The sequence below is a fragment of the Echinops telfairi genome, unplaced genomic scaffold (assembly GCF_000313985.2).
Source record: "Echinops telfairi isolate 266 unplaced genomic scaffold, ASM31398v2 ScPeMD7_7475;HRSCAF=8513, whole genome shotgun sequence".
Lineage (NCBI taxonomy): Eukaryota > Metazoa > Chordata > Mammalia > Afrosoricida > Tenrecidae > Echinops > Echinops telfairi.
In genome coordinates this window covers 756,084-783,171 of record NW_022111379.1, presented here as the reverse complement: position 1 = coordinate 783,171, position 27,088 = coordinate 756,084, and the positions used below count along the sequence as shown (strand labels likewise).

The 27,088-nt window shown below is 45.5% G+C and overlaps 1 protein-coding gene across 1 annotated transcript in view; it reads right to left on the bottom strand.

Annotated features, from left to right (window-relative positions):
• HACD3 (3-hydroxyacyl-CoA dehydratase 3) overlaps window positions 1-27,070 on the bottom strand; it is a 35,157-nt gene extending 8,087 nt beyond the window's left edge. Inside the window, 9 exon segments of the mRNA XM_045285653.1 lie at window positions 1,236-1,251; window positions 2,467-2,717; window positions 2,719-2,768; window positions 11,892-12,002; window positions 14,123-14,174; window positions 16,385-16,549; window positions 18,379-18,452; window positions 22,082-22,124; window positions 26,925-27,070. Of these exon segments, the coding sequence (XP_045141588.1) occupies window positions 1,236-1,251; window positions 2,467-2,717; window positions 2,719-2,768; window positions 11,892-12,002; window positions 14,123-14,174; window positions 16,385-16,549; window positions 18,379-18,452; window positions 22,082-22,124; window positions 26,925-27,011 (849 nt within the window). The 5' untranslated portion in view covers window positions 27,012-27,070.
• Window positions 27,071-27,088: the final 18 nt, after the last annotated feature.

Here is a 27,088-nt window from a genome sequence, read left to right as displayed (position 1 = left end):
AACAGAGGAAACCATCCTAAAACCTAACCCTATATATTTTAATAAACATAAGCTTACGTCCCTTTATTAGTTGTGACTATGTTTTCTTAGCTATAACAATGTGTATTGCTTTCCCTTTAAAGGTACATTGAAGACATCTTTTGGCTTCTTTTACAACTGTGGAACGTCTACTGTGGCTTCTTTAAAAGTACCTGGTCTTTACCACCTAGGTATGTTTAAGGTTTTTGTTTTGGCACATTGCAAATTTATTCTGATATGTCCATGGGTGAATTTATTTTATTTTGTTTATTTTATGAATAAATCATTATATTGGGGGCTCTTACAGCTCTTAGAATAATCCATACATCAATTGTATGAAGCACAGTTGTACATATGTTGCCATCATCATTTCCAAAACATTTTCTTTCTACTTCAGCCCCTGAATTTCTTTTTTTTAATCTTGATTTAGATTTATTGTGTTTCTCGATTCTGGATTTAGCATTTTTCATCAGTTCTAGAAAATTCTAACATCATCTCTTGTAACCTCTTCCTCCACTGCAATCACCCTCTCTCTTCTTCTAAATTCGTTTTCGACATAGAAGGGTGACAAAAAATAGAAAGAAGCTCTGCTGAGCAGAGCGAAGCTTTCGTAGTCAGCATTTTTCCTGCCAGGCGAGCATCGAGCAGCTCGTTCTGAGCTACGCACAACCTCACTTGGTGGCGTCGACTTGGAAGGTTCTCTCTGGTCACCGTGAATTTTTCATAAAAGCAGTTTTGCTCGAACCTTGTTTTTTGTGATGGCTGATTTAAGAGCATGTGGCTGTGAAAGTTTGTTTCCTGCTCGGGAAAAATGCCGCAGAATGTTGTGATGTTGAACACAGCTTACAAGGACAGCACTATGGGAAAAACTCAAGTGTATGACTGGTTTTCTCGTTTTCAAAAAGGTGGTATGTCGACTGACGGCAAACCTTGTACTGGACGTCCATCAACTTCCCAAACAGATGAAAATGTCGACTCAGTGCATTTGGAGTGCGTTCCACCAGGTCAGACTGTTGATCAGATCAAGCTTCCTATTTAGAAGTTCTGAAGAGATTGTGTGACAGTGTGCGACCAAAAAAGGTCTGACTGTGGCAGATGGGGGACTGTCTTTGCCACCAAGACAATGCACCTGCTCACACAGCCATTTTAGGGTCCGTTTTTGGCCAAAACAGCAGGCCTCTCTTGCCCCACACACCTTATTCAGCTGACCTCGCTACTTGTGAGTTTTTGTTTCTGCAAAGGGAGAGGGACATGAAAGGACAGCAATTTTAGGATGTAGGAGAGGTAAAGGAAAAAACCAGAGAGGTGCTGTCAGCCAACTACGCAGAAGAGTTTGGAAAATGTTTCCAAGAATGGAATTTAAAAAAAAGAGAATCGAACTGCAGATTTGACAAATATATTAGGTGCAATGGAGAGTACTTTGAAGGTGATAAGTTGTTTTGTTAAAAAATTTAATGTAAATACATAGCTTTGGAAAAAAAGTGTTTGGGGTAGTACCCCTGTATGTCAGCCTTCTGCTCGGTCCCGTCTCTTCATTTCTCTCGTATTTCCTTCTCTTGTACTTCATTCTGTTCACGTCCTCAGACCTGCCAATGTTCTCTACCGCTGTGTCGACTATTAAACGATCCATTTTCAACTTTGACGACTAATTCTCATGAATAGAAGCTCTATTTGCTCCTTCTCCGCTCTGCTTCTGCATTATAGTTTCCTGTTTCCTGCTCAAATCGTCTTGATATGCAAAGGTTGCTACTTCGTGTTAATGGGTCATCTACGACCTCCTTTCTTCTTAAACTAAGCAAAACCGCCTTCTCCGGAAAGCAGATGGGACAGAGCTGGTTGGGCAGAAGGGGCAGAACCATCAAACCGTGTTCCAGAAGAGACTGCCGAGGAGCCACCTGGCTCCGCAGAGCCGGTGCGGGTAGGACTGATGAGCTAGGGAACAGGTCAAGGAGGCTGCCTTTCTTGCTCCTCACTGCTAACCGTTTTCAGGTCTTCGGAAATAACACGGATAAACTGAAAGGACAGTCCCAGTGGAAACAGCTGTGGGCTGCCCTCAGCTGCCCGGGACAGGGACGCTCCGTGCTGGTTCTGCCTTGGACAACTGAGTAGGCTTTTCTGCTCAAACTGGAGAGTCCAGTTTCTCGAGTTTTAAAAGCTCATTTAAAGCTCTGTGATTTCATGAAGATGTTACAACATTGAAACTAAACAAAGAACCTCACTGCCACTGAGTCAGCCAACTCTGTAAGACTGGGTAGACTTGCCCCTGTGAATGTCCAGATTGTAGCTGTTTACAGGATTTCTAGAAAGCCCCATCTTTCTCCTACAGAACAGCTGGTAGTTTTGAACAGGGGACCTTTCAGATCACAGCCCAAGGCATAACCACTATGCCACCAAGGCTGCTTTTAACAATGAATTAGCATTGAAACAATGAAAATGGCAAAAACCTACTTTGGAAAATTTCTCTGAGGGTTAAAGTTTTCTACCTTGTTCCGAAAAAGCAATGCTATTCCTGGAGAAGCATATACTCTTACTAATTGAAACTTGTTAGCAATCTGTGGCACACCTACTAGATATGAGATGGAACCTTTCCCTCCCCGCCCTGAAGGGCAACTGCTCCGTACCTGCACAAGAGAGGGCAACACTGGGGTCCTGGTGACTCCGATTGCTGCATTGACAGTTTCCACAACTGCCAGCATCTGGGCAAAAATACATCACGTCTGCCACCGTGTGGAATGTGTCATAGAAGGATTCTATGGAACAGACAGACATACGTGGTGAGTCAGCCACCATATTCCAACAGAATCACTTCTCAAACTAGATAACTCCATACATTAAAAGAAGAACTTTAAATAAAGGAGTGTACATATGTAAATATATTTATATATGAGGATGGGGAAATAGATCTATGTGCATATATTTATAGGTTTAGTATTAAGGTAGCAGATGGACATTGGGCCTCCACTCAAGTACTCCCTCAATGCAAGAATACTTTGTTCTATTAAACTGGCATTCTCTGATGCTCACCTTCCCGATATGATCACTGAAGATGCATAAGCAAATGTGGTGCATAAGCAAATGTGGCGAAGAAAGCTGATGGTGCTGGGCTATCAAAAGATATAGTGTCTGGAGTCTGAAAGGCTTGAAGGTAAACAAGCGACCATCTAGCTCAGAAGCAACAAAGCCCACATGGAAGAAGCACACCAGCCTGTGTGATCACAATGTGTCGAAGGGATCAGGTATCAGGCATCATCAGAACAAAAAATCATTATCATTGTGAATAAGAGGGAGTGCGGAGTAGAGACCCAAAGCCCATCTGTAGGCAATTGGACATCCCCTTACAGAAGTGTCATGGGGAAGAGACGAGCCAGTTAAGGTGCAGTGTAGCAATGATGAAACATACAACATTCCTCTAGTTCCTAAATGCTTCCTCCTCCCCACTATCATGATCCCAATTCTACCTTACAAATATGGCTAGACCAGAGGATGTACACTGGTACAGATAGGAACGGGAAATACAGGGAATCCAGGATGGATGATCCCTTCAGGACCAGTGGTGAGAGTGGCGATACCGGGAGGGTGGGGTAGAAAGGGGGAACCGATTACAAGGATCTACATATAACCTCCTCCCTGGGGGACGGGCAACAGAAAAGTGGATGAAGAGAGACATTGGACAATGTAAGATATGACAAAATAATTTATAAGTTATCAAGGGTTCATGAGGGAAGGGGGAGCAGGGATGGAGTGGAAAAATGAGCTGATGCCAGGGGCTTAGCGGAGAGCAAATGTTTTGAGAATGATGAGAGCAATGAATGTATAAATGTGCTTTACACAATTGATGTATGTATGGATTGTGATGAGTTGTATGTGCCCCTAATAAAATAAATTTTAAAAGGTTAATAAGAGGGTGGGGTGGAGGGGGTAGCCGATTGCAGGGATTTGCATGTGGCCTCCTCCCTGGGAGATGGACAGCAGAGGAGGGGGTGAGGGGAGGCGTTGGACGGCGTGGGATATGGCAAAATAATAGTGATTTGTAGATTGTCAAGGGTTCCTGAGAGAGCGGGGAGCGCAGAGGAAAGGAAAGGGGGTGGAGCTGATGCCAGGGGTTCAGGTGGAGGGCGGATGTTTGGGGATAATGAAGGCAATGGGTATGCAGGTGTGCTTGACCCAATGGGTGTGTGTGGATTGTGATGGGAGTTGTACAAGCCTCCAATAAAATGGTTTTTTTAAAAGCCAAATTCAATTTTACTACCAACTAAATTGGAAGAGATTGGGGCATTATCATCATAAAGAATAAACTAAAAAATAAATACATAAACTACTGGCTACCAAAAAGTTAACTTTAAGTCCTTGTACCTTTCTCATCCCCAAAATGTAAGAAAACAGCACACCTAGACTTCATTCACTTACTATACACAGAAAACCTAATGTTCGAGAATGGACGGGGTGATAACAGACAACTCTGCTTGATACGGCTGAACCATTAAGCTGTATGACAGGTGGATGAAGTGCTACAAAACTTTTTTAAAAACCTATGTGTCAGGCATAATAATAATTCTTTTCAGATTCATTACTCATTTAAATTAAATCTCATTGCATTCAATATATGAATAGTTTGAGATTTAATCTAGCCTTTTTTTTTATCTTAAATCATTTCATTGGGGGCTCGTACAACTCATCACAATCCATACATCCACTGTGTCAAGCACATTTGTACATCTGTTGCCATCATCATTTTCAAAACATTTTCTTTCTATTTGAGCCCTTGGTATCAGCTCCTCATTTTTTCCCCTCCCTCCCTCACAAACCCTGGATAATTTATAAATTATTATTATTTTATCATGTCTTACACTAACCGATGGCTCCCTTCACCCACTTTTCTGTTGCCCGTCCCCCAGGGAGGGGGTTATATGTAGATCCTTGTGATCGGTTCCCCCTTTCTCTCCCACCTTCCCTCCACCCTCCTGGTATCCACTACTCTCATTATTGGTCCTCAGGGACAATCCAGCCTTTCATAATGTCAAAAACTATACAATCATAAGTGCACATGCACATAAATATTTTCATGAAATAATTCAATTTATGATCCTTCTAGAAAGTTAAATGTGAAGACAAAAATGGTATATAGTACTAATCTGATTCTTATCAGAAACATTCCACCAAGTTCAAAATTTGACTTTTTTCTTTTTTTGGAAGAATTACAGCAAATTATCATAATAACTTAAATTTTTACTGTATATACTCAAATATAAGCTGACCAGAATATCAGCCAGAGCACCTAATTTTACCAGAAAAACTGCATTAAAAATGTGCTGGAAAAATGTGCTTATACACAAATATATATGGTATATCTAAGATGGAAAACATTTTCATAATCTTAAATGTCACTTTTCAAGATAAAATCCCAGGCATACATTTGTATCACCATTTACAATGAAATTCTGCTATCCGCATTAAGGAGATTCACTATAAGTAGCATTTTTCTTGGAATATGAGGATTTCTCATACTTTGAAATAGAGGATTATGGGTTAAGATTTAGCACATGGATAATAAAAAGTAGGACTTGTTGATTTTATGGGAAACTCATCCTTGTTTCAATTAATGACTATAAGCCTGTTTCTAAAATGATAGCTATTAGGAATATCAATATCTTAAATGCTTAGAACATTAAATTTTAAAAACCAGATGCAAAATTATATGCATAGTATGGCTATAGTAATTACTTTTTTTTAACTGGAGAAAAAATAATAAAAGGAAATTCATAGATGGTGATGAAAAAATACTTCCTCCCCCAATCCTTATTCCAGTTTTCTCTCATTTCTAAACTTTCTTACATCAACACATTAACTTTTATGATTTGAAAAAGTATTTTTGAAAATTAAAAGACACTAATACAAAAAAAATGGCACTAGTACACTAATGAAAGGGATTAAATAACAGAAGTGGGCTTTTTAGTATATACTCGTTCTCCAGGAAAATTCTGAGTCTATGTCAAAATCCTTATAATTAAAAAGAAAAGTCCTTATACTTTGATCCTGTAATGTTACTTGAAAATTTTCTAAGGAAATTCTTAATGTTCAATGATTTAGTTACAAGAAGTTCACTGGAACAGAGTTCACAACATCTAGAAATGTCTACTCAGTTAAATTACTACATGTGAATACAGAAAATGCACCCATTTGAAGTGCTATTGCAGAAATATCTTCAATGATGTGAAGATATTCATGATGTTCTATTTGGCATAAAACAAATGCTACATATGTTTTACTCCTAAGAATTTTTTTTTTATAGAATTGTGTTCAGAAAGATATACACCAAGTTTGAAGAATCTGTTGACCTCATAAATAGGATTATGGTAAGGTTTTTTGGTTTTGTCTAAGTATTTTCTGACTTTTCTGTAGTTAACACTTATTATTCTTATAATTAGAATTTTTTTTAAAAATAAAAATGTGTTCCTTAATAGAGAGCTGTACATATTGTTCAAGGGTGGCAGGAGCCGTCCTATAAAATTCCCTTGGGGGCTTGCCCCATCTACCCTACAAACCTACCCTTGCCCCTTCCCTTGTTGTTCCTCAAACTGGGACAACTGAAAAAGGCACGTGATGCGGGCCCTTCTGCGAGGCGCCGAGGGTGCGCGTCGGCGTGGGGGTCCTCTGCCAAGGAGCTCTTTGGGGAGGACTCCCAACAACCGATGCACTACCTTCCAGAAGCAAGGGCTTCACATTCTTACATGGTTTAGTGTCCGTTTCTATGATTTGATCTACCTTTATATTTAAGGCTATAAATAAGATGTGTGCTGGAGGCTGGGGGGAAATGGAGAGCTAATAACAACGAGTACAAAAAGGAAAATGTTCTAAAATTGATGATGGTGATGATGGTGAATTACTGAATTGTATTTATGTAAATTATATGCCAATAAAATTTGTTTGAGAAAATGTGTGCTGGACTAGCACTTAATTTTTAAATGATTTATAAATTTTGGCATACGTATAATGCTAAGAGTTCCATCTATACAGTTTTTAGGTCTCTATTCATGGTCGTTTGAATACCTTAAAACTGTATTATTTTCCTTATACATACACATGTACATAAAAGTACACGTTTGCAGACTGTATTTTTCCATCTATTTTAGCTAACTACTGGTATTTGGCTGGTGTGTAAATTCTATACATTTAAAAATTACTTTACTGAGCTATAATTAACCCATCACACAATCCAATCATTTTCAGGAGGGTTGTACAGTCATTACCACAATCCACTTGGGAAAATTCTGTTTTTATCCTACTAAGCTATTTCTCTCATGTATTGTAATAGTTTTTCCTTTGCCTTTTGAATTTCCAAGTAGACACTTTTAGCTTCCCAGAATATTGATGATGTCTTTCTATTGCTCAAAAATAACAATGTCCTTGGTCTTCTTGCATGGTTTTGAGAAACAGTTGGACAAGCCCGGAGCTGCTGGCCAAGCCCACAGGTTCGCTGAGCTTGGTGTGGAAGTTACATAATCTGGTGTCAACTTGTGATGGGGGGAGGTTAGCCTGTCAATCAGGTCACAGCTTGATGACCTCATTTGGAGGCACATGGACATGAATAACTCAGGGGAGGCCAGATATAGACAAACTCCGTTTGGTCTCCCTGCGAGACATTCCTGTTGACGAGCCACTGGTGGAGCTGCAGGAGCACATGGAAACCCACGCCAGCACTGAGATGCTTCTACCACCACTGGATCCACAAGAATTTCCACCCACTGGTCTGTGATCTTCCTGCATTTGGCATTCTTGCATGACTGCGTGCTTCTAAAGAGGAATTTATGGACTAGCGTTGAACATATGGGCTAATATCGGACTTATGGATTTGATCTGGACTGGGCTGGGATGGTTTCTCAATATTCAATTGCTCTTATACATAAAGTTCTCTCTTCTACACATATGCGTCTCCCTGGATTTGTTTCTCTAGTCAACCCAGACTAACACACTTGGAAAGACAAGTACATGTGTGGAATTTGTCAATCAGCAATAGCCTTAATTTAATTAAGCACATTGAAAAGAGCACACGATGACACCAGGTACATATTTTTATCACATCTTTGAGAACTGATGAAAAGGGGCAGGGAGCCACAACAGAAATTAAGAGTCTAACAGCCAAAAGGCTTAAGTGGAACACTCAGGATCAATCCAACGATGTGAGGTTAAACAAAGTAGACATTGATGTATTCGAATATCACTACAATTATTTTCATTCCAGCAGCCTTGGCCTAGGCAATACTTTAGCTGCTGACTGAAAGATTGGTGGTTCAAACCCACGAGCCACTCTGTATAAGAGACAGCAATAAAGGTTTATTTACTGGTAGAAATCCTACGGGCCCTGGAGGGAATGGTCCTTACCACCCTGCAAACCTGGTAGTGAACCCACCCCAACTTACAGCCAAGCAACGGACAGGCCTATAAGGTGAGCAGTTACACCAGAGGGGCAGGCCCTCCTAAGAAATGGCCAAATGAGATCAAAAGAGCAGTTTTCACTCAGAAAGCAGAAAGAGATCGGGATGGTCAAATGGGAATGGTAAACACAGGAAGTAGTAAGGGTGTTGTTATAGCGTGGGGATTGCAATCAGTATCTGAGTTGTGCTCAAATGATACGGGTCTTCCAGCTATAGGCCCTTATACGATAGACAAGCATTCTAGATTTCATACGCTTGTGGACGTGGAACCTTTTGGGGGACCATTATCTGCAAACAAACAGGAATGGGATGACCCAGCGCTCTGACCTCAGAAGTTGTGAATTGGACCAGTCTTTCCTTAATGGTTATTTTAGTTACTATTACTTACAGTGGATGTAAGGAATTATATTCTACAGCTGAGAAGAGAAAGAATTGTTTCTGGAGTGTCCTGGGACTAAGCCTGGCTGATTAAGGTTAGTAGGATGTCAACGCCTACTGGAAACCTCTTGCCAGAGGTCCCAAGTCATAGATACATAAATAAGATACAGTCCAGAGGCGGGGAATAGACTAAAATTGGTGAAAATTGATTGCACCGTTTAGCTCTCACCAAATGACCTTTCCCTACGCAGTTCTGATAGGAAGGTGGGGGAAGATACTGACAGGATTTGTCTGTAATTCTAAGCGGCAGGCAATGCCGCCCCACTGCAGATGAAATGAGTCCACTGGAAAGCAGGGGGTGTGATCCCACCCCAGCATGAGCCAGGAGTGGAGCCGCCTAGTTCTTTAAGACTTCCTCCCCTTACCATTACGGTTTTTGTTTTACCTCTTTTATCTTGTTAGACCTGCGTAGGTTCATTTCTATTGTTGGATGCATGAAAGCCAAGATAGATAACCCTTCAGGAACAGTAACGGGAGTAATGATTCCCAAAGGGTTCAAGAAGGGCAGTGGAGGGGGAATTAATAGTAATAATCATTGTCTAACCCCACCGGAGTTGAACAAACAACAGACTTGCAGGTGAATGGATACATTGGATGATGTAAGATACGGCAAAAATAAATAACAATAATAATATATCATAATAAGGGTTTCTGGGGAGTAGGGCGGGAGATGGAGGGGATAAAGGGGAGGTGATATCAAGGAGTTGAGAATAAAGGAAATCTTTTGAAACTGCTGGTGGCAGAAATTGTACAATTATGCTTGATCTAATTGAATTATGAATGGTTACAATATCTTAAGAGCTCCCGATAAAATGATTTTTTTTTAAAAAGATATATTTCCAGAAGTGAAAGAACCTGGGCCAAGATTATGAACAGTTACTCAAGGTTCTTAATACATTTTGCCAAATAATTTTCGTTATACTTGGGTACCCTTCCAGTAGCCTTGGGCATGTCTATTTTAGCATCTGCTCTCTTGAGTCAGGTCTCGTGTTTAACAATGCAAACTGATCAGTGAAAAACAATGTGTTTTAATTTGCATTTCCTTCATCATTATTGAGTTAAAACATTTTTCTGTATGGCAAATTAAGTTTTACCTCCTTATTTAAATGTACATATAGCTTCTGCTTATTTACCTAATGTGTTAGTCTGGGTAGACTAGAGAAACAATTTCATAATCATACATATATATATGAAAGAGATTTATATACAAGAGCAACTGAACATTGAGAAAGCATCGCAACCCAGTTCAGTCCAAGGCCAGCCATATGTCAGATACCAATCTATAAAGTCCTCTTGAGACTCACAACATTGAGAAAGCATCCCAACCCAGTTCAGTCCAAGGCCAGCCATATGTCAGATACCAATCTATAAAGTCCTCTTGAGACTCACGAAACACATGCAATGATGCTGAATGCAGGGCGGTCACAGGCCAGTGGTAGAAAGTCTTTGGATCCAGTGGTGGTGTAAGCATCGCAGCACTGGCAGGGGTCTCTCTGTGGCTTCTCCGGCTTCAGAGGTCTGGTTGCATCAGGGTAGGTCCACGTGGCTTCTCCAAGTTGGGGCACTAGCATAATTCCATGTGTCTTGTCGGCTGCAATGTCTCCCAGGGAGTGGCAGAGAGAGAAGTGTCTCCTGCCCCCCAGGAGGAAGTACTGGATTTCCCAGAATCCTCAGGAGAAGGCCATGCCCACACAGAAACCTCATTGGCTATGACCTGATTGACAGACTAGACTCCACCCCTACACACTTAGTCCTTAAATTGACAATTACATAACTACCACACCTACTGAGTGAAGTTTTCATGTTTTCAAATTAATTAGTACAAGTTCTTTATATACAAAGAAATCAACCCTTGCTGGTATTTTTTCACCAACTCCCCAATTCCACGCTATCCCCCTAACTAAGTGGGGCTGTTAGTTGTTGAGGCTGTCTTGACCGTGGTATTTTTAGGTACATAAGAACATTTTACTGTCTAACCCCACGTTAAGGGAACGAACAACAGAACTGCAGTTATACTGAATGATGTAAGAAATGGCCAAAAAAAGAAAAAATGCCTATACTAAAGGCAATATTTAGCATACTTAAATTAAGAAAAAAAATTTACGTTGTCAAAGTAATTGAGATTTCCTTTATGATTTTTTTCTAACATTTTTACTCTTAGAATGTCCTAACATGAATTTCTATGAGCATTTATTTATATATTCTATTATGACTTAACTTTTTAATATAACGCTAAACTCTTCTGAGGTAGTTTATTTTTGCACACAATGTGAGGAGAAATGCTAAACAGATTCCTCGTTCCCGCATGCTCCCGGATCCTGTTTTCCTTGGAAACATTACTAAATTTCCCATCTAATAAAATCATTGCAATATTTGGTGAGTGATGATTCCTCTTCGGTCATCTATGTGCCTCATTCAGATACCGATCGAGAACTGTTTCTGGACCACCTCATCTGCTCTGTTGACTGCCCCACCACCCTCTCATCCGGGAAGACACAGTCCTCTCCCACTACTCTCCACCCCCACCTCACAATTTCAATACTCATCTATTCAGATGCTCAGAGTTTCCCTTGGCGTTTAATATGGGCAACGTTTTATTAAACATAAAAATGAATTTGGGAAGAATCAATAGCTTCATTAACCTTTTCCTTCTCTTTCTGCATAGTCCACTTTAGAATCTGTCTATACAGGGGCCAGAACAGCTCCAGAACCGGAGCAGCGAGTGCGCGCCAGGCATCACGTCGTTCATGTACTTACAATGAACTGTCAAGAAGGGAGTAGAGAAAGGTGCTGGCCCACGACGCAGGCCTCTGGCACATGGCTTTTCACGGTGCACTTGAGCTGTTTCTTTAAGCCCCTCTCTTTCCTTGTAAGTGGAAGGGGCAGTATGATGAAAAGCTGAAGTCGGGGCTTCCTGATAGTGCCAAAGGCAGATGCTACTTTTGGTGAGTAGTGGACCCAAATGCTCAGAGAAAGAAACTAGCCCTGAAATTTCTCACTTGCCTTTGCCCAAGATAAAGAAGCGCACAGTCAGGTTGACAAAGATCCAGGAGAACCCCAGGAATTGCACAAGGTTATACATGAACAGGTATCCTTTCCGCATGCTTGCGAGAGCTGAAAAACAAATTGAGGCGGTAGGCTGTTAATAGCAGTAGTCATGGCAGTAGAGGGATGGGTGGGGCAGACCTAGACGACTTCACCCCTATTTCTTATTTGGGGGCCCTAAGCTATCACACGAATACCTAACCCAGGTCTTCACCAGCTGGTGCCACCGTCATCGCTCAGGGGAAATCATGAGCAACAGTGTGTACTCCACAGTCTGCTCGGAGAGGCTTTCCCTCGACAGCCTTAGGAGTGAAAACACATACCTGACCAACCCAAGAAGGGATGGCTGACAGTCTTAGGAGGCATTACAGAATGGAAAGGAAGCTACACTCAGCCCTGAGCTACTCATTTAGCACAATCCCCGGTCCTGTTTCTTCTCTGGAACTTTTTTAAGGCCATGCAGGTCAAACTAACTCCAAGAGTTAAAAACAGTGATTAGAAGGGGGGAAAAAGAAATTACCATAGTTGATCATATCCGAGATCAACCAACCACGAACTGATCATCTACAACGTGCCAGGTACTGTGAGGGGCATACTTCAGATACCAAGATGGCCACGCTGCTGCCACCCTCACGGTTACCATCTAAAACTCACACGACCAGAGGAAGAGTCCCAGGTAATGCACTGTGAAAAGTCCAAGGTGAGACCAGTGCACTGCTAAGTTAGTGGCTCCTGGGCAGGATAAGGCTACAACCAGAGGAGGGCAATGTCAAGCCGAGAGGCCAGGAAATAAGGGCACTGATTTTGTTTCCAGCCTGAGGGTCAGGAAGACACAGGCAAGTAAAGGCTAACAAGGTCCATCGAAGGAGCAAGCAGGAGTTGAGACAGAAGCGTGGTTGAGTCACAGAGTTGGGGTTTTTAAAGGGAATTATCAGGAGAAGAGCTATGAAGCTCCAATTTTGCCGTTATGTTTATGCCCAAACTACAGGTATGCTACATAAACACATGACAGGTCTTTGAGAAAACTACATTTAATGGCGTGGTCAATCAAAAGCAGCCTTATCCCCCAAGGGATCTGAAAAATATAAGACTTCTAGCAACATTAACTAGTTATCATTTTCTGCTTCAGAGTGACAAACATGCATGATATGACTATATAGTTTAAGTTACACAGAGTTTTATTTACTATCCTATGTGAATCTCCACATAGCTTCCCCTTTAAACACCAGACTGACTGAAGTCTCAAGGTGGCCTCTCTGCGGCCTTCTTCTTTGCCATCACTAATCCTCTCCTCTCCGGCTTCTCAAAAAGAATTAAAGGCTATTCAAATCTTCTTTGGACGCAATGAAAACCCTTTTCAAAAGCCATCTTATTCAGAACCCGAATACATAAAACACAAAGGCAGGGCTGCTCTGATTGAAGTGGGCCGGCTTGCTTGACCTAGCCCCCAAAGCAGCTCTGGGAACCCCGGGGCACCATGGAAACCAGTCCCCTTCGTTACTTACGGCACACCAAACAAGCACCACTAACATTTGAAAAGGTTGAATTTAGGGCAACTCCTCCTTCTCAGAGTTAGTTTCAGATGGACCTTGGAGAACAGGTGTTACGGTGAATTCGTCACACTGGCCTACTACAGTGCTTCCCACAGAGCATGAGTTTTTACAGACCAATGCCAAATTTAAGTTACTCAGAAGCCAATACATTTTCAAAGGTTTCCATTTATAAGTGGTTGGGCAGCTAGAAGTAGAAATCAATTTTTATACAGCTATTGAGTAGCAGGATCTCTTTAAGGTTGACAATCACTCCATCTATGGCACAGTTCTTGAGATCCCAGTCAAGAGAAAAACACCAGGCTGGAAGGAGCAGAGCACTGGACCCATGTAGCCATTCCCACATGTCTATTCAAGACTTGACTGCCATTGGCCATTAGGACAGTCGAGGAAACTGAGGTTCTCCCACCCTGCTAGCTCACCCATAGACCCCTTCAGGCAATATCATGCCTCAAACAGATGGGAAGCATTCAAGGTAAGGCATTTCATGTGGTTATGCATAGCTTGAGCACTGGACATTAAGGATTTCTCCTAAATTCATTCCCTGGGTGAATTCATTAGCTCTCGGGCCGCCTCGCACGCATCCATACCCCAGCTCAACCACCAGCTATCTGGCAACCAGCAGCAGCACTAACTTACTTTCAGGGGAGCCTTCGCTTTCCATCCTCAGTTTATTCAGGCGCTCTTCCTCCTAGAATTTGGACAGAAGGTTTCCAAAAACACAAGTTAGACCTCCAAGATTGTGGGAAACAGAAGGATTTCTCCCAAGCTGTCTCCCCCAAATATATGCCAAACTTAGCTGTTTGCTACACGTGGCAAATATCTACACTTGGAGGTCAACAGAAGTAGGTCAGGGGTTATTCTCCCTAAGGGTTATCAGCCATCCAGAGCAAGCAGTCACCACTGTTGATCCCACAAGTAGGGCCCACTCCCTTCTGATAAGGATAGTAGTAAATTGTTTCCTGAAGGAGAGCCCAGGTCAAGCCCACTCAAGGGTGACCAAGGTTAGGGTGCCATCATGAATCTAGGGTCCGCCCTACTTGTCACATGTACACCTCTAGCTCATCCCCTTCCTGTTACGCTTTTATAGATCCCCCTCCTATTGCTTGTATTACCTATTGCACAACCCCTTCCTGTGACGTGTGGTTACCTATAATCACACCCCTTAAGTAGGTATAAGCCTTGGTTAGCAATAAACGGGTCTCTGGTCCACCTCACCTCACTCTCCTGTCCTCGGCCCACGCTATGCGCGGAACTGGCTGGTAAGATCATGGCCATCCAGGAGGTGAGCATGCTGCCATGAAACGTGTCTAACTCCGTTATTTCTAGCTCCCTTCTATCCCTCATGCTCTCTATGACTTTACTATAACCTTAACTTACTACCGCTGTACAATTGCGCCCACGGGACCCGGGATGACTTATTGGAGACTGTTTCCCACCACAGGAATGACATCCAGCGTTGTCACAGTTGTGGAGAGAGCACAGAAGTTTACACGGGAAAATAGTTCGGCAGTGTATTTTTTTAAGACTTCTGGATTTTTAATTTAACTTTTCCCTACCTTCCTCCCCATGCCTGCCTCTGAAACGGAACCAGGACAGGCAGGGTAGCCACACAGAGAAGCTCCCTGCCACGCTTAGGCCCCTTTGTGTTGCCCTTGAAGTCTAAGTCTGAAGCAGAAAGAACATGAAGAACAGAACGAAAGGAGAGGGTAAGAACACAGGGAAAGGAGAGTAGCAGGCTTCCTCCCGTTCTCCCCAGGGAACAACAAAGGACGAACACAGAGAGTCCCTGCTATGCACAGAGGGACCTCTCACGGACCTCCTGCAAGATCTATGTCATGTCAGCACGATGTCCAGACCTAAAATTAGGTCTCTATTATCAGTATGAACTCATCTTTAGCTACAAATAGAGAAATATTTATAAATAGACGTGGTATACACATGGGTTAGTATACACCCTTATTTCCTTGCTTGGTCAACTGAGTGGACCTAGAAGCTAGGACACCCCGGTAGCAACGAGCACACTTAAAGCCCAGGTCTTGGTTTCCAATACCACAGTCCAATAGAAAAGGTTCCCTGGGGAAATGGTTTGCTCTAGGGCTCAGACATGGACTATATAAGGAAGTGAGGAAGTGCCCGGGCTGGAGATACATACCACAGTCACGGGAGATGTTACAGGTACACAGGAGCCGACTGAAAGAGCTCCTAATGGCCAGGGTGGAACAACCGGAACAGCAAATGAAGTAGCAAAAGCACTGGCTTATGGGGCCTGGAGGCGCACTAGTCACATCGCTACCCAAAAGGTTGGTGCTCTGAACCACCAGTCACGCTCTGCTTCTGGGAAGATTCACAGCCTTGGACCCTGTGGGATAAGGCTACTCGGTCCCAGAGGCCACTAGGAGATGGAACCGGGTAATGGGGGAGACAAACATCTCATGGCGGAGGAAGTCCAAATCGGTCACAGAAGTTCTCCACCGAAAAGGCAGGGGCCTAAGTCCCCACTGCTGAAGTGCGGGCTTTGCAAAAAGTGGACTAGGAAAGGGAAAGAGCTGCTTTGCAGGCAAGAAATCAGACAAGCCTCACCTCAGTCAGATGATCGAGATTAGTAGCAGCAGTGGTAGGCCAGGTAGATAGCATGCAAGCGGTGCTAAGGACACTTTACCTCTGTGGTCTTCCGCCCCCAAATCATCACTACTGTCTAATTACAAGAAAAACAGCAGACACCTTGAGGGGCAGCCTATAAAATACCTGACCGGTGCTTCTCTAAACTCATGACTCCAGGTCTTTAAATGAGTCTGCAATGTTGCCCTTGTTCTATCAGGCCTTAAGAGCAACCTGAGAGCACAAACTCGATTCTTTGTGATTTCTATCTTCAAAGCGAGTCCTCAGGTGCTTACTAACCTTGGCTCTGAGCTCCATTTCTGCATCAGACTCATCCAGCCAGCGGTCAAAGTCAGGGGCCAGAAACAGTGGGCGCTTCTCCTGCTTGGTGAGCCTCTCCCACCACTGACTCGCCTTCTTCTGTACCGTTATATTCACCTGCCGCTGCGTCAGTTTGTACACAGGCTGGGAGAAAAGTGAGACGGTGAGATTGCCCTACCTTCCTCCCCACGCCTGCCTCCGGACGGAACCAGGACAGTCAGGGTAGCCACACAGAGAAGCTCCCTGCCACGCTTAGGCCCCTTTGTGTTGCCCTTGAAGTCTAAGTCTGAAGCAGAAAGAACATGAAGAACAGAACGGCACAGGGAAGGGAGAGTAGCAGGCTTCCTCGCGTTCTCCCCAGGCAACAACGAAGGACAGGACGAAGACAGAGAGTCCCTGCTATGCACAGAGGGACCTCTCACGGACCTCCTGCCAGGTCTGTCATGTAAGCACAATGTCCAGCCACCCACTCAGCATCAGAATGCTCTTCCCATGAAAACGACTGAATCCAATGAGCAACAGGCCCTGACAAAAGCAAACACTTGTTCTAGAAAGGCCTGCATCCTGGCCAGCACTTTGTTGCGTCCACTGCAACCTTTCCACAGGGAGGAGCCTAGAGACTCCTCAGTGACACGCCAAGTCCTAGGGGCGGTTTCGATGGACATCAGCTCAGGATTCCTGCGAATGGTCTTGAGCTCCCAAAGCAAGCCCCGCGGCAGGCCCTCTGCCCCTCGAGGCTCTGATGCCTGTGGAGGTTCCCCAGACAGGAACGGCGAGCCCCACGGTGAGAGAGCGCCACGCTCAAGCCCCCAGAGTGAGGGCGGCACTTTAGAAACTGGAGTTTTGGATTCTCTCCCTCCTCCCGCTGTGAGGGAGAGGGGCCTCCTCGCACGTCTTCCCACAGCATTCTTCCTAAAGACTTTGTGACTTTCCCTTTTCTCTTTGCCACCATGGCAAAGTCCCTGAGATTGTGTGCACAGTGCTAGAGCAACGTGGAAAGAGACTAACAGTAGTGGGTGCACTACTTGAAGAATGGACTCGATATTACTGAATTGCACATGTAGAAATCGTTGGACTGGTGTGCTTCCTAACTAAATAAGCCAGCGCTTCGCTGCCTACCCCACGTAACTCTGTTCTTTACTGGCAGACGCCACGCTCCTCTGGCATCACTGAAAACTGGAGACTCTCAGAGCTGAAAGGGACCCCAGGGACCACGTCGCCCAGCTGGAACTCAAAGAAGTGACCAGGCTCTTTCAAGTCCATACCACCAGTAAGGGGTCAAGTGCAGATTCAGTGCATGTTCCCCGAGGTCCCCATCCTCAGCAGCAAACACCTGAGCTCCGTCTGTTCCAGAAGGAGGAGCTGCCTGGGGCTGTTTTGTTTTGTTTCTTTTGTTTGTTTGTTTCTTTTTTTTCTTCTACTTAGATCCTACTTATTGTGTTGTTGAAAATATGTACAGCAAAACACATACCGATTAGACAGTGCTTACATGTACAATGTGGGGGCACTGATGGCATTCTCTCAGCGGTGCCACCATCCTCACCCTCCTCCCCATTAACATGAACTCAGTGCCCCTGAGATTCTGATCTGACGGTTCAAGTTGCTGTTATCAATTTGATCCCATGGTGGAGTTCTTAAAATAGCAGACCCATGTTTTCCACAATGGCTGCACCATTGTTCATTCCCACCAGCGGTGGGTAGGGGTTCCAGTTCCCTACATCCTCACTGACACTTGTTATTCTCTGGGTGTATTTGGTTTTGTTTTAACTCACCCCCACTGGTGGGTGTGTAACAGTATCTCACTGTGGTGCTGACTACAGCTCTGGTGGCGATTATAATGACGCTAAACATCTCTTCATGCGCATGCGCGGTGCCCATGGTTCTTCTGTCTTCTTTCTCACACGCCTGCTCCCCACTTCCCCAAACAGTATCTATGTCAAATGGACAGGGAAGTGAGGTAGGAGAAAGCATACCTCTGGCTTCACAGGGTCTAAGAACTCCAGGTGAAATTCGTAGACATTGTCTCCTTTGGCACCATGTCCCTGAGCTATAAAAGCAAAAAGGAAAGGTCACTGTGGACTCGAGCAGAGCAGCACATCCAAAGTCGGCTGAGGCAATTTTTCAGAAGTATGCACATATTAATGGGCCCTCCCCCAAACAGGGGAGGGGTGGTGAGCACGTTTCACCACAGTCAGATAAACTGAATCTAGCTCCCTATCGCCTTCTGACCCGTTTCAAAAGCATTTACTTAACCTTCCAGTGTGAGCTTGGTCACAGCAGGGAAGAAGAGACTACAGAAAACAAGGTGTAACAGAGACACATTTAGCACAGACACATATTCAACAAGGTGCAACACAGGTACATATTCAGCTTGTCCATTTACTTTGGCTCTGAAATGGGAACAGAGGAAAATCACGTGACTGTATTATTATCTTGAATGTGCAACGACCTGGACTTAGCCAAACAGGAAGAGCACACTCAGGATATCTCAAGCTGAAAGGACTGAAGGAAAAACGCAAGTCTCGGGTTGTGATATTACAGGATTCCATGAGCCAATGCCGAACTATGCAGAAAGCAGCAAAAGAAAGTGGAAGGTATACAAGGAGTCACTGAACCAAAAGAACTGGCTGATGCAACCATTTCAAGAAATAGCATATGATCAAGAACCCACTAAAGGAAGAATTCCAAGCTGCACTGAAGGAATTAGCCAAAAACCAGGCTCCAGGAATTGACAGAATACCAACTGACAGGTTTCAACATGCAGATGAAGCAAATGGAAGTACTCACTCGTCTATGTCAGAAATTGAGAGAGGACTCATCTGGCCAACTGATCAGAAGAGACCCACAGTTCTGCCCATCCCAAAGACATGTAACCAAACAGGAAGCAGGAATTATTGAATGGTAGTATTAATATCACAGGCAGGTAAAGAAATTTTGCTGAAAACAATTCAAAAATGGCTGCAGTATATGTCAATCAGGGAGCTGCCAGAAATTAAGCCCGATTCTAAACAGGATGCGGCGTGAGGCACGTCAGCCGCTGCACAGGGACCTTGGCTGAAAGCGCAGAGCTTGGGGAAAGGTGCTCGCTGGCAGTTTAGACTGAACGTGCATCCGGCTGTGTGGCGCCCAGCAAACCCGGAGAAGACTGGGATTCATCACTTCTTTGTTTTCATGTGGAAGCTGTAAATTACCAACTGCAATTTTCAGAACAGAGCAAGAGAAAAAAGCAAGGTTTAAAGTCAGGAAAGGTGTGTTTCAAGGTTGCCTCCTTTGACCACACTTACTCAACATGAATGTTGAGCAAATAATCCAAGAAGCTAGCCTATCTGAAGGACGTGGCATCAGGACCGGAGGGGGTTATTAACAAGCTGAGTACCCAGACAGCCAACCCTGCTTGCTGAGAGAGGAGGGACTTGAAGTACTTGATGAAAATTAAAGGCTGCGGCCTTCAACTAAATGCAAAGAAACAAAATCCCAACAACTGAACCAACAGGTAACATCCTGATAAACAGAGCCAAGATTTCCCTTTGCTTTTATCCACAAACGATGCTCACAGAAGTCAAGAAATCCAAGTATTACATTAGGCAAATCTGCTGCCCCACACCTCTTTAAAGTGTTGAAATGTAAGAATATCACTTTATGGTGTACCTGACCCAAGTCATGGTATTTTCAATTGCCCGAGGCGCATAGGAAAGCTGGACAAGGAATAAGGAAGGTCCAAGAAGTGATGAGCATGAGTCATGGTGTCAGTGAAGAATATTCAGAGGGCCAGGGGTTGCCAGAAGACCAAACGGATCTGTCCTGGAGAATGTGCCGCCAGAACTATCTGTAGAAGCAAAGGTGGTAAGACTTCCTTCCACGTCATGTGGACATGTTATCCAAAAAGACCAGTCCAGTGGGAGGGAGGGAATAAAGAGCTAATACCATGGGGCTCAAGTAGAACGAAAATGTTTTGAAAATGATGACGGCAGCATATGTACAAGCTCGCTTGATGTAACTGATTTACGGATTGTTATGATATCTGTAAGAGCCCCCAAGAAAAAGCATAAAATAAATTAAATAAAAAAGACTAATGCATAGAAAAAGACATTTGCTAAAGAGGGGGACCCTTCATGAAATGGACTGACCCAGTGGCTCCCATAATGACCTCAAACATAACAACATGTGGGGACAGCACAGGACTGGGGAGTGTTTTGTTCTGTTGTGCAAAGGGTGGCTGGCTATTCATCAGAACCACAGCGAACAAGAACATTCTCGTGATCAGAGGACAAGGGGAGAGGCGGGCTTCTATTTCAGGACACTCCAAATGGAAGACGGAGAACTCAGTTCTCAGCTCATTCCTACAAGAGGCTGGCTGGAACTGGGAGCAAAGTCTCTGGGTTGGCTTCCGCTTGTGTCTGAACTCTGCTCCTCTCCCCAAATCAAAGCAGGCCTCATGCTGAGGTGCCAGTGGCTGCTGGGCCCCCCCTCCACCCCCCTCCCTTCGATCACTCCGATTCGCCCGTCATTTGATCCCTTCCGTCATCTGGCCACATGTGATTGAACCTGCTTAACATTTGCTACAGGAAGCTATTTTTCCGTTAGACTTAAATTCCTAATGATAAGGACATTCTATAAGCTCCAAGTGGTAAAATACCCTTTATCACTTTAACTTCCCTTTTAATGTATTTGGCCAAAAAAATAAATAAAACCTGAGCTGCTACCACCACTACCCTCTATCTTGTAAAGACGATACAAAAGCCAGGTTATAGTGTCATGCAAGTATATTTGGAAAAAATGAACCTACTGTAATGTAGACAAATCTTCAGCCTCTCATAACCATGGCCACTTAATAAGGACAAACGCTAAGGAACTGGACTAGATGGAGAACAGGAAGAAGTCCATCCCACCCGGTGACCATGAACCCAAACCTGCTCTCTCAGGCAGAGCGTTAAATCAGCCAACGAGCTGAGGCGAAGAGAGATGGAGGAGTATTTGGGGAGTCAAGGGCATGTCAGAGCCAGAGAGGCTTAGAGGCCTAGGCATCATCAAGCGTATCGCGCTTCTCAAACTGGCCTGTAAGTGTGGTATCTCCTCAAGAATATTTCTATTTTGTCTTCATCATCATCTTTAAAAAACAAAAACATGCATATTCTGAGTCGTTCAGATAACCAAGTACTGCCACTCCAGTCAGCGGCAGTGTGCTGTGTCTGTGTTCAGAAATGCAGCAGAGCCAAAGATCACAAAACGCGATCTTGTTCAGTTCTTAACAGTATTTTTTCATTTGGGTTCTGTGGGCCCATGGGGGGAGAGGGCGGCTGCAAGTATATTCTCTGGTGTCCTTGGCCTGCGCTTTTGAGAAACAGATTTAACTCAATACCCTCATTTTATAGGTGCTGATTAATCATTAACTTATCCAAGTGGTGGCAGTCAGGCCTAGAGACAGAGAGCTGGATTTCCACCTCAGGATTCTTGTCACTCTGCCCACTAACTCACCAAAGGGGGAGCACGCTGTTAAACACATCGTTTCACTTTCCTAACCACGCCTGGCGCAGCGATCTCGTTCACCCACAGAATCGAGGTGAGCGCTGACGCAGGCGCAGGCGCAGGCGCAGGCGCAGGCGCAGGCGCAGGCAAAGGGAATCGCCATCAGCCCTCCTCCGGCAGCAGGCGAGGGGGTGGCCCACCCATACTGACCTTTGAAATGCAGCACGTTTTCCGTGACGCCGATGGCAGGGTTCTGTGAAGACAGACCAAGGAGGTGAGGAAGAAAAGGAAATGAAATCCAGGTGCCCCTTCCCCCTCTCCCTCCTTAGGGCTTGACCCTTGGCCTCCCCAGAGAACGGCTTTCTTATTTACTCACCCCTACATAGGCTCTCTCTCCCCGGTGGTAAGACCTGCCCGCTGCCTAATGGGGCTGTCCTGCTCCTCGCATGTCTGCGCTACAGGTGGGCTGTGCAGTGCTCTGCTCACCCGGCCACGCTGTTCCACCCAGTTTGCCATGTCTGTTGCCTGTGTGTCTGTTTGCCTGTGGGCCCAACTCCACTCGTCTTGCCACCACTCCAGGCACCGCACCCCCTGCCAGCCACGTGACATCACTATAAGGAGAGGCTGCACCACGACCTGGCCTCTGCTGCCACAGGCAGCAGCTCGTCTTGTGCTGTCTGCGTCCCTGGTCGAGGGCTACCGACCCACGAAAGGGAGTTGGACTGAGCTCTGTACTGCTGTGTGGGCTAACTTGCTGTTATATTCCTTTTTGCTATATAAACTTATCCTTTATAAATAGAGATTCATAACTGTCCTGGTTTGCTTCTCTAGAGAACCCTAATATCAATGCTTACGGGGAAAGGGTACGCAGTGGGAACCGAATGCTGGGGATCGGAAGCTGACAGGATGAAATCAGCACTTGCAGGAAGTGAGAGAGGGCTGAAAGCCCCGTGCTTAGAAACGGAGCCACGCTGTGCCTGGGCTTCAGGCTCCAGGGTCTCTTACACAAGCCAGCCCAGAGTTTCAAATCCTCGAGTCCGTCCATTTACTCCCAGGAGTTGCCACACGCCATTGGAAGCATTTAAAGTGAAACCACTTGGGATTTCAGTGTCTGCTTGCTTTCAGTGAATGAGAAACACCCCAACCCCTCCATCCCAGTTCAACTGTCACTAAGCAAGTGGTAGGTGGGGTTCTTGTTCGGCCCTCTTTCTCCATAGGCCCAAACTCAGTGCTGCCGCTGCGTTGGTTCCGACTCACAGCAACCCCACGGGCTCTCTGCGCTAACTGAAGAAAGGTGTGAGCCCACCAAGGAAGATGAGGGGGCGGCTCCAGTAGAGACTGACAGCCTTGGACACCCACACAGACAGGCCTACTCTTTCTGCTCTTTCCGATACAGACTCGCTAGGAGTCCGAATCAACTTGATAGAAGCGATTCTGGTTTGGGGGCACAGGGTCCGTTTTCTGTATCATCATTCAAAGAACAAGCAGCTGGAGCGGTCTACTGGCTGCTGGACGGAGAGACTAGATTCCCATTCCAGCCAAGACAGTCAGGGTCAGAGCAAAGGGAAGCTGCCGCCTCTGTGAGGGAGGAACATTTCGTTAAGCTTCAGATGCGGCTCACCCAAAGGGATGAGAAATCTGGATGGGCTTCTCTGGGGCAGGGGAGTAGACCCTCATCAAAATGGGCTACATTTCCAGGGGGCGTTTTCTTAATATGGGGAACAAGAATTTTGATAACAATACTATCACAGACATGAGAGTTCTGGGGTATCATGGAGATAAATTTCTTATCTAGGTCACGTCTTGCCCAACTCTGAATTGTCTGCCATACCCTAATTCACTTGGAAGGGGCAGAAAGGGTATGATGGCTCAGGTTGTGCTCCAGGGCAGGCGGATGTGCCCAACCAAGTATTTAAGTGCCCAGGCACAGTGACGTAGTGGATCACCAACTGGACAGCTAACCACAAGGTAGCAAAAAACCACCAGCCTCTCCAAGGGAGAAAGCTAAGGTTTTCGGCTCCCATAAAGACTGACAGCCTCAGAAATCGGCAGGGCAGTTCTCCCCTGTCCTTCGAAGGCAGTGAGTTTTTGTTTGGGGGAGGTGTTGGTTGGTTGGTTGGTTGGTTGGTTGGTTGGTTGGTTGGTTGGTTGGTTGGTTGGTTGGTTGGTTTCTGTACTTACAGTCTGCTCACAGCTCAGGTTTATTACAGTGAAAGGGTACGAATCGGGAGAAAGGCACACACCGGCTTCTTTGCTCTGTGCTCTGCGGTGGGGAGAAAAGCAAAGAACCTGGCATGCCCCTAGATGCCAACTCCTTGAGGGCAGCAAGGACTGGATCGCATTCATAGCTGACCGCCCAAGGGCTCCACTAACTGTTCACTGAACCAAAATCCTACCAACCTCCTCCCTTTGTTCTCCACCTGGCAGAACCACAAAGAAGGAAGACACCTAATTTACCTAACTCTGTAAGCAAGGGCTCCCTTTCTCAAGCACATCCTGAGTGTGCTTGTCCGTGTAAGAAAGATGCAGTAGCAGGCCTGACGTTAAGAAAGAATGTGTAAGAATGAACACAGCAGGCCTGAAGCTATTATCTTAAAGGGCCTGCGTCCAAGATCAGCCCTTGGCGGCTGCTGGGAACATAGCTTTCCTTTTATCTCCTAACTGATAAGGGTGCTTTTACCGTGTAAAAATGAACATCAGCTCTCCTGGGAGACTGAAATGTTAATAGATGTCTGCCGGAGGGTATGTGCGCGACCAGCCCAGGGCAGCACAAACCATGGCCTGAATCTTTAATGTACTTCCCAGGCAAACATTAAAACAGGTTATTCCATTTTTCCTTTCAAGAGAAAGGGGTCCACTCAGATGTGCCCCCTCAGAGACAAGAGGAACATAAAGAAACCTGTATGAAGCTCTCTGAGCCTGTCCGTCTCTTTTATCCATGGCTGGTGCTGCTGTGCAGTCAGGCCATTTTGTTCTCCTGCTGAAAATAAGCAATCTCACAGAATACAAGCCTCAGACAAGGTTACTCTGAGTCCTGATAAAATGAAACAAAACACAGAAGGCCACTGCATCATCCTGATGAAGCACAAGTCACTATGCCAACCGCAAAAGTAATAGAATTGCCCCCACTTTCTGAGGGCACCCAACTGAGAATGAACCTTTGCTTCTTTAGACCAGGGGTCCTCAAACTTTTTAAACAGGGGGCCAGTTCACTGGCCCTCAGACCGCTGAAGGGCCAGACTATAGTTTTAAAAAAAACTATGAACCAATTCCTATGCACACTGGACGAGTTGGCTGCTAAGCAGGACAGGCAGCAGCAGCAAAAACACCCGGCGGGCCGGATAAATGTCCTCAGCGGGCCGCATGTGGCCCGCAGGCCATAGTTTGAGAACCCCTGCTTTAGACCCTCTCCCCAATCACCCACAATATAAAACCAAACTAAACCCACTGGCGACTACTCAATTCCAACCCATAGTGTCCCTGTAGGGCAGAGTAAAAGTGCCCATGGGCTTCTTAAAGCTGCAACTTTCTGGAACTGAGCTGCTGGCTCTTCCTCCACAGGAGTGGTTGGTAGGTTTTCTGAGAGCAAAAGCACATCATAATTTTCATTCTCCTAACAAGTAACGAGCATGTAAGTAACTTTCCTTTTTTTTTTTTTGCTGCAGTGAACATTTCGCCTCCTTATTCACATGTGTTAAGAACTTCTTGAAGGTGTAAAACTTCCGAGATAAAGGCTGGGCACGGCTTCAGACTGTCCCTGTGGTTATTAGTTGTGAGTCAAATCCTGCTCATGGTGACCACGTGTGTGCAGAGAAAACACACTGGGGGGTGGGGGGGAGGTCAGAAACTGACCACCATGCCTTTCTTCTGAGGCATCTGTGGAGGCATCTGTGGTAGTAGTCGAGCACTTAACCACTGTCTCACCTAGGCAGGGTCAAACTGTTCTCCCAGTCATCTGTATTTGTATTCCTGTTAACCATACAGAATGCTTCCTGGGCCTGGCACACACAGCGAAGCTACACGATACCCCCATTGTTAGTTGCTAACAAAGTGCTGTCTTGATCGTTGAATGAGAAAGTGGGTTTATTTTCCAGGAATAAAGATCAAATTCAGCCCATTTAAGTTAACATTCAGAAAGCACCTATACTTTCCAGGTAATCACCAGAGGAAGTGAGAGACACAAGCAAAAATGTTTGACTTGCAGGCAGAAAGCTATGCCACAAAATGCTTTCTGGCACAAAATGACAAGTACAGTTGACATAAAAGGTGATCGCGGATTGAAAGCTACAGGTCCTCAAAGACGGAGTCGGGCGGTGGATGGTGAACATATAGAGAATGGGCTCTGCTGCTTCACACTGGGAAGCCAATCAGATTCTACGCAAACGCTTACTAGAATTCAAAATCATTCTTAAATTCTCTTAATGCCTTCAAGAAGGTGGAGGGGAATCACTTCCCTGGGATCTTTCGAATTTCAAAATTCATTAAGATTTTGAAATTCATGAAAATGTTGTCTATCACTAACCAAATGGGAAGTGGGTGTGGCCCCTCCAGGGCTGCGTGTGGCTGGCCTCGGAGGTCAGGGAGGTCGGAGGGGCCTGGCTGGACCTTTCAGGCCAAGACTGGGCATCCAGCCACAGGCCAGCACTGTCCATCCAGACACCCCACTGTCACACTGCACCCCAAACTCTACGAGCTCATCCTATGCCTCAAAGCACAGCGGGAAACCCGAACCCAGCCGGCCAATCCTCCAAGGTCGGCGCGAGCTGCACCAGGCCATAGATGGCGAACAAAGAGGTGCCGGGAGCCGCCGAGGCCCGCTCGCTCGGGACCCACTAGGCAGCTGAGGATGCCCGCAGCCTCGGTCGTAGTGCCCGCCCGAGATCTGCCGGTGCGCGTGCGTCCCGAGGGCCAGCGGCCCCGGGGCCTGGACGCCGCGAGGGCTCGGGGTCCGGATCTCCCGGACCTGCTGCAGCTGCTCGGCGCGCAATCGGACGGAAGGGACCGGGCGCTAAGGGCGCTCGGAGCCGCGTCTCGCCGCCCGGACCGGCCTTACCTGCACGTCACTCAGCTCCACACGCAGATACAGCTCTCGGTGTCGCTGAGCCCAGTAGACGTGCGGTGTCAGCACCTGGTTCTCCATGGCCACGCAGCCCGGGGCGCGGGGGGCTCGGCTCGCGGCGCCTACCTGCCCAGCTGCCTCTGAGAGTGCGCGGCTGG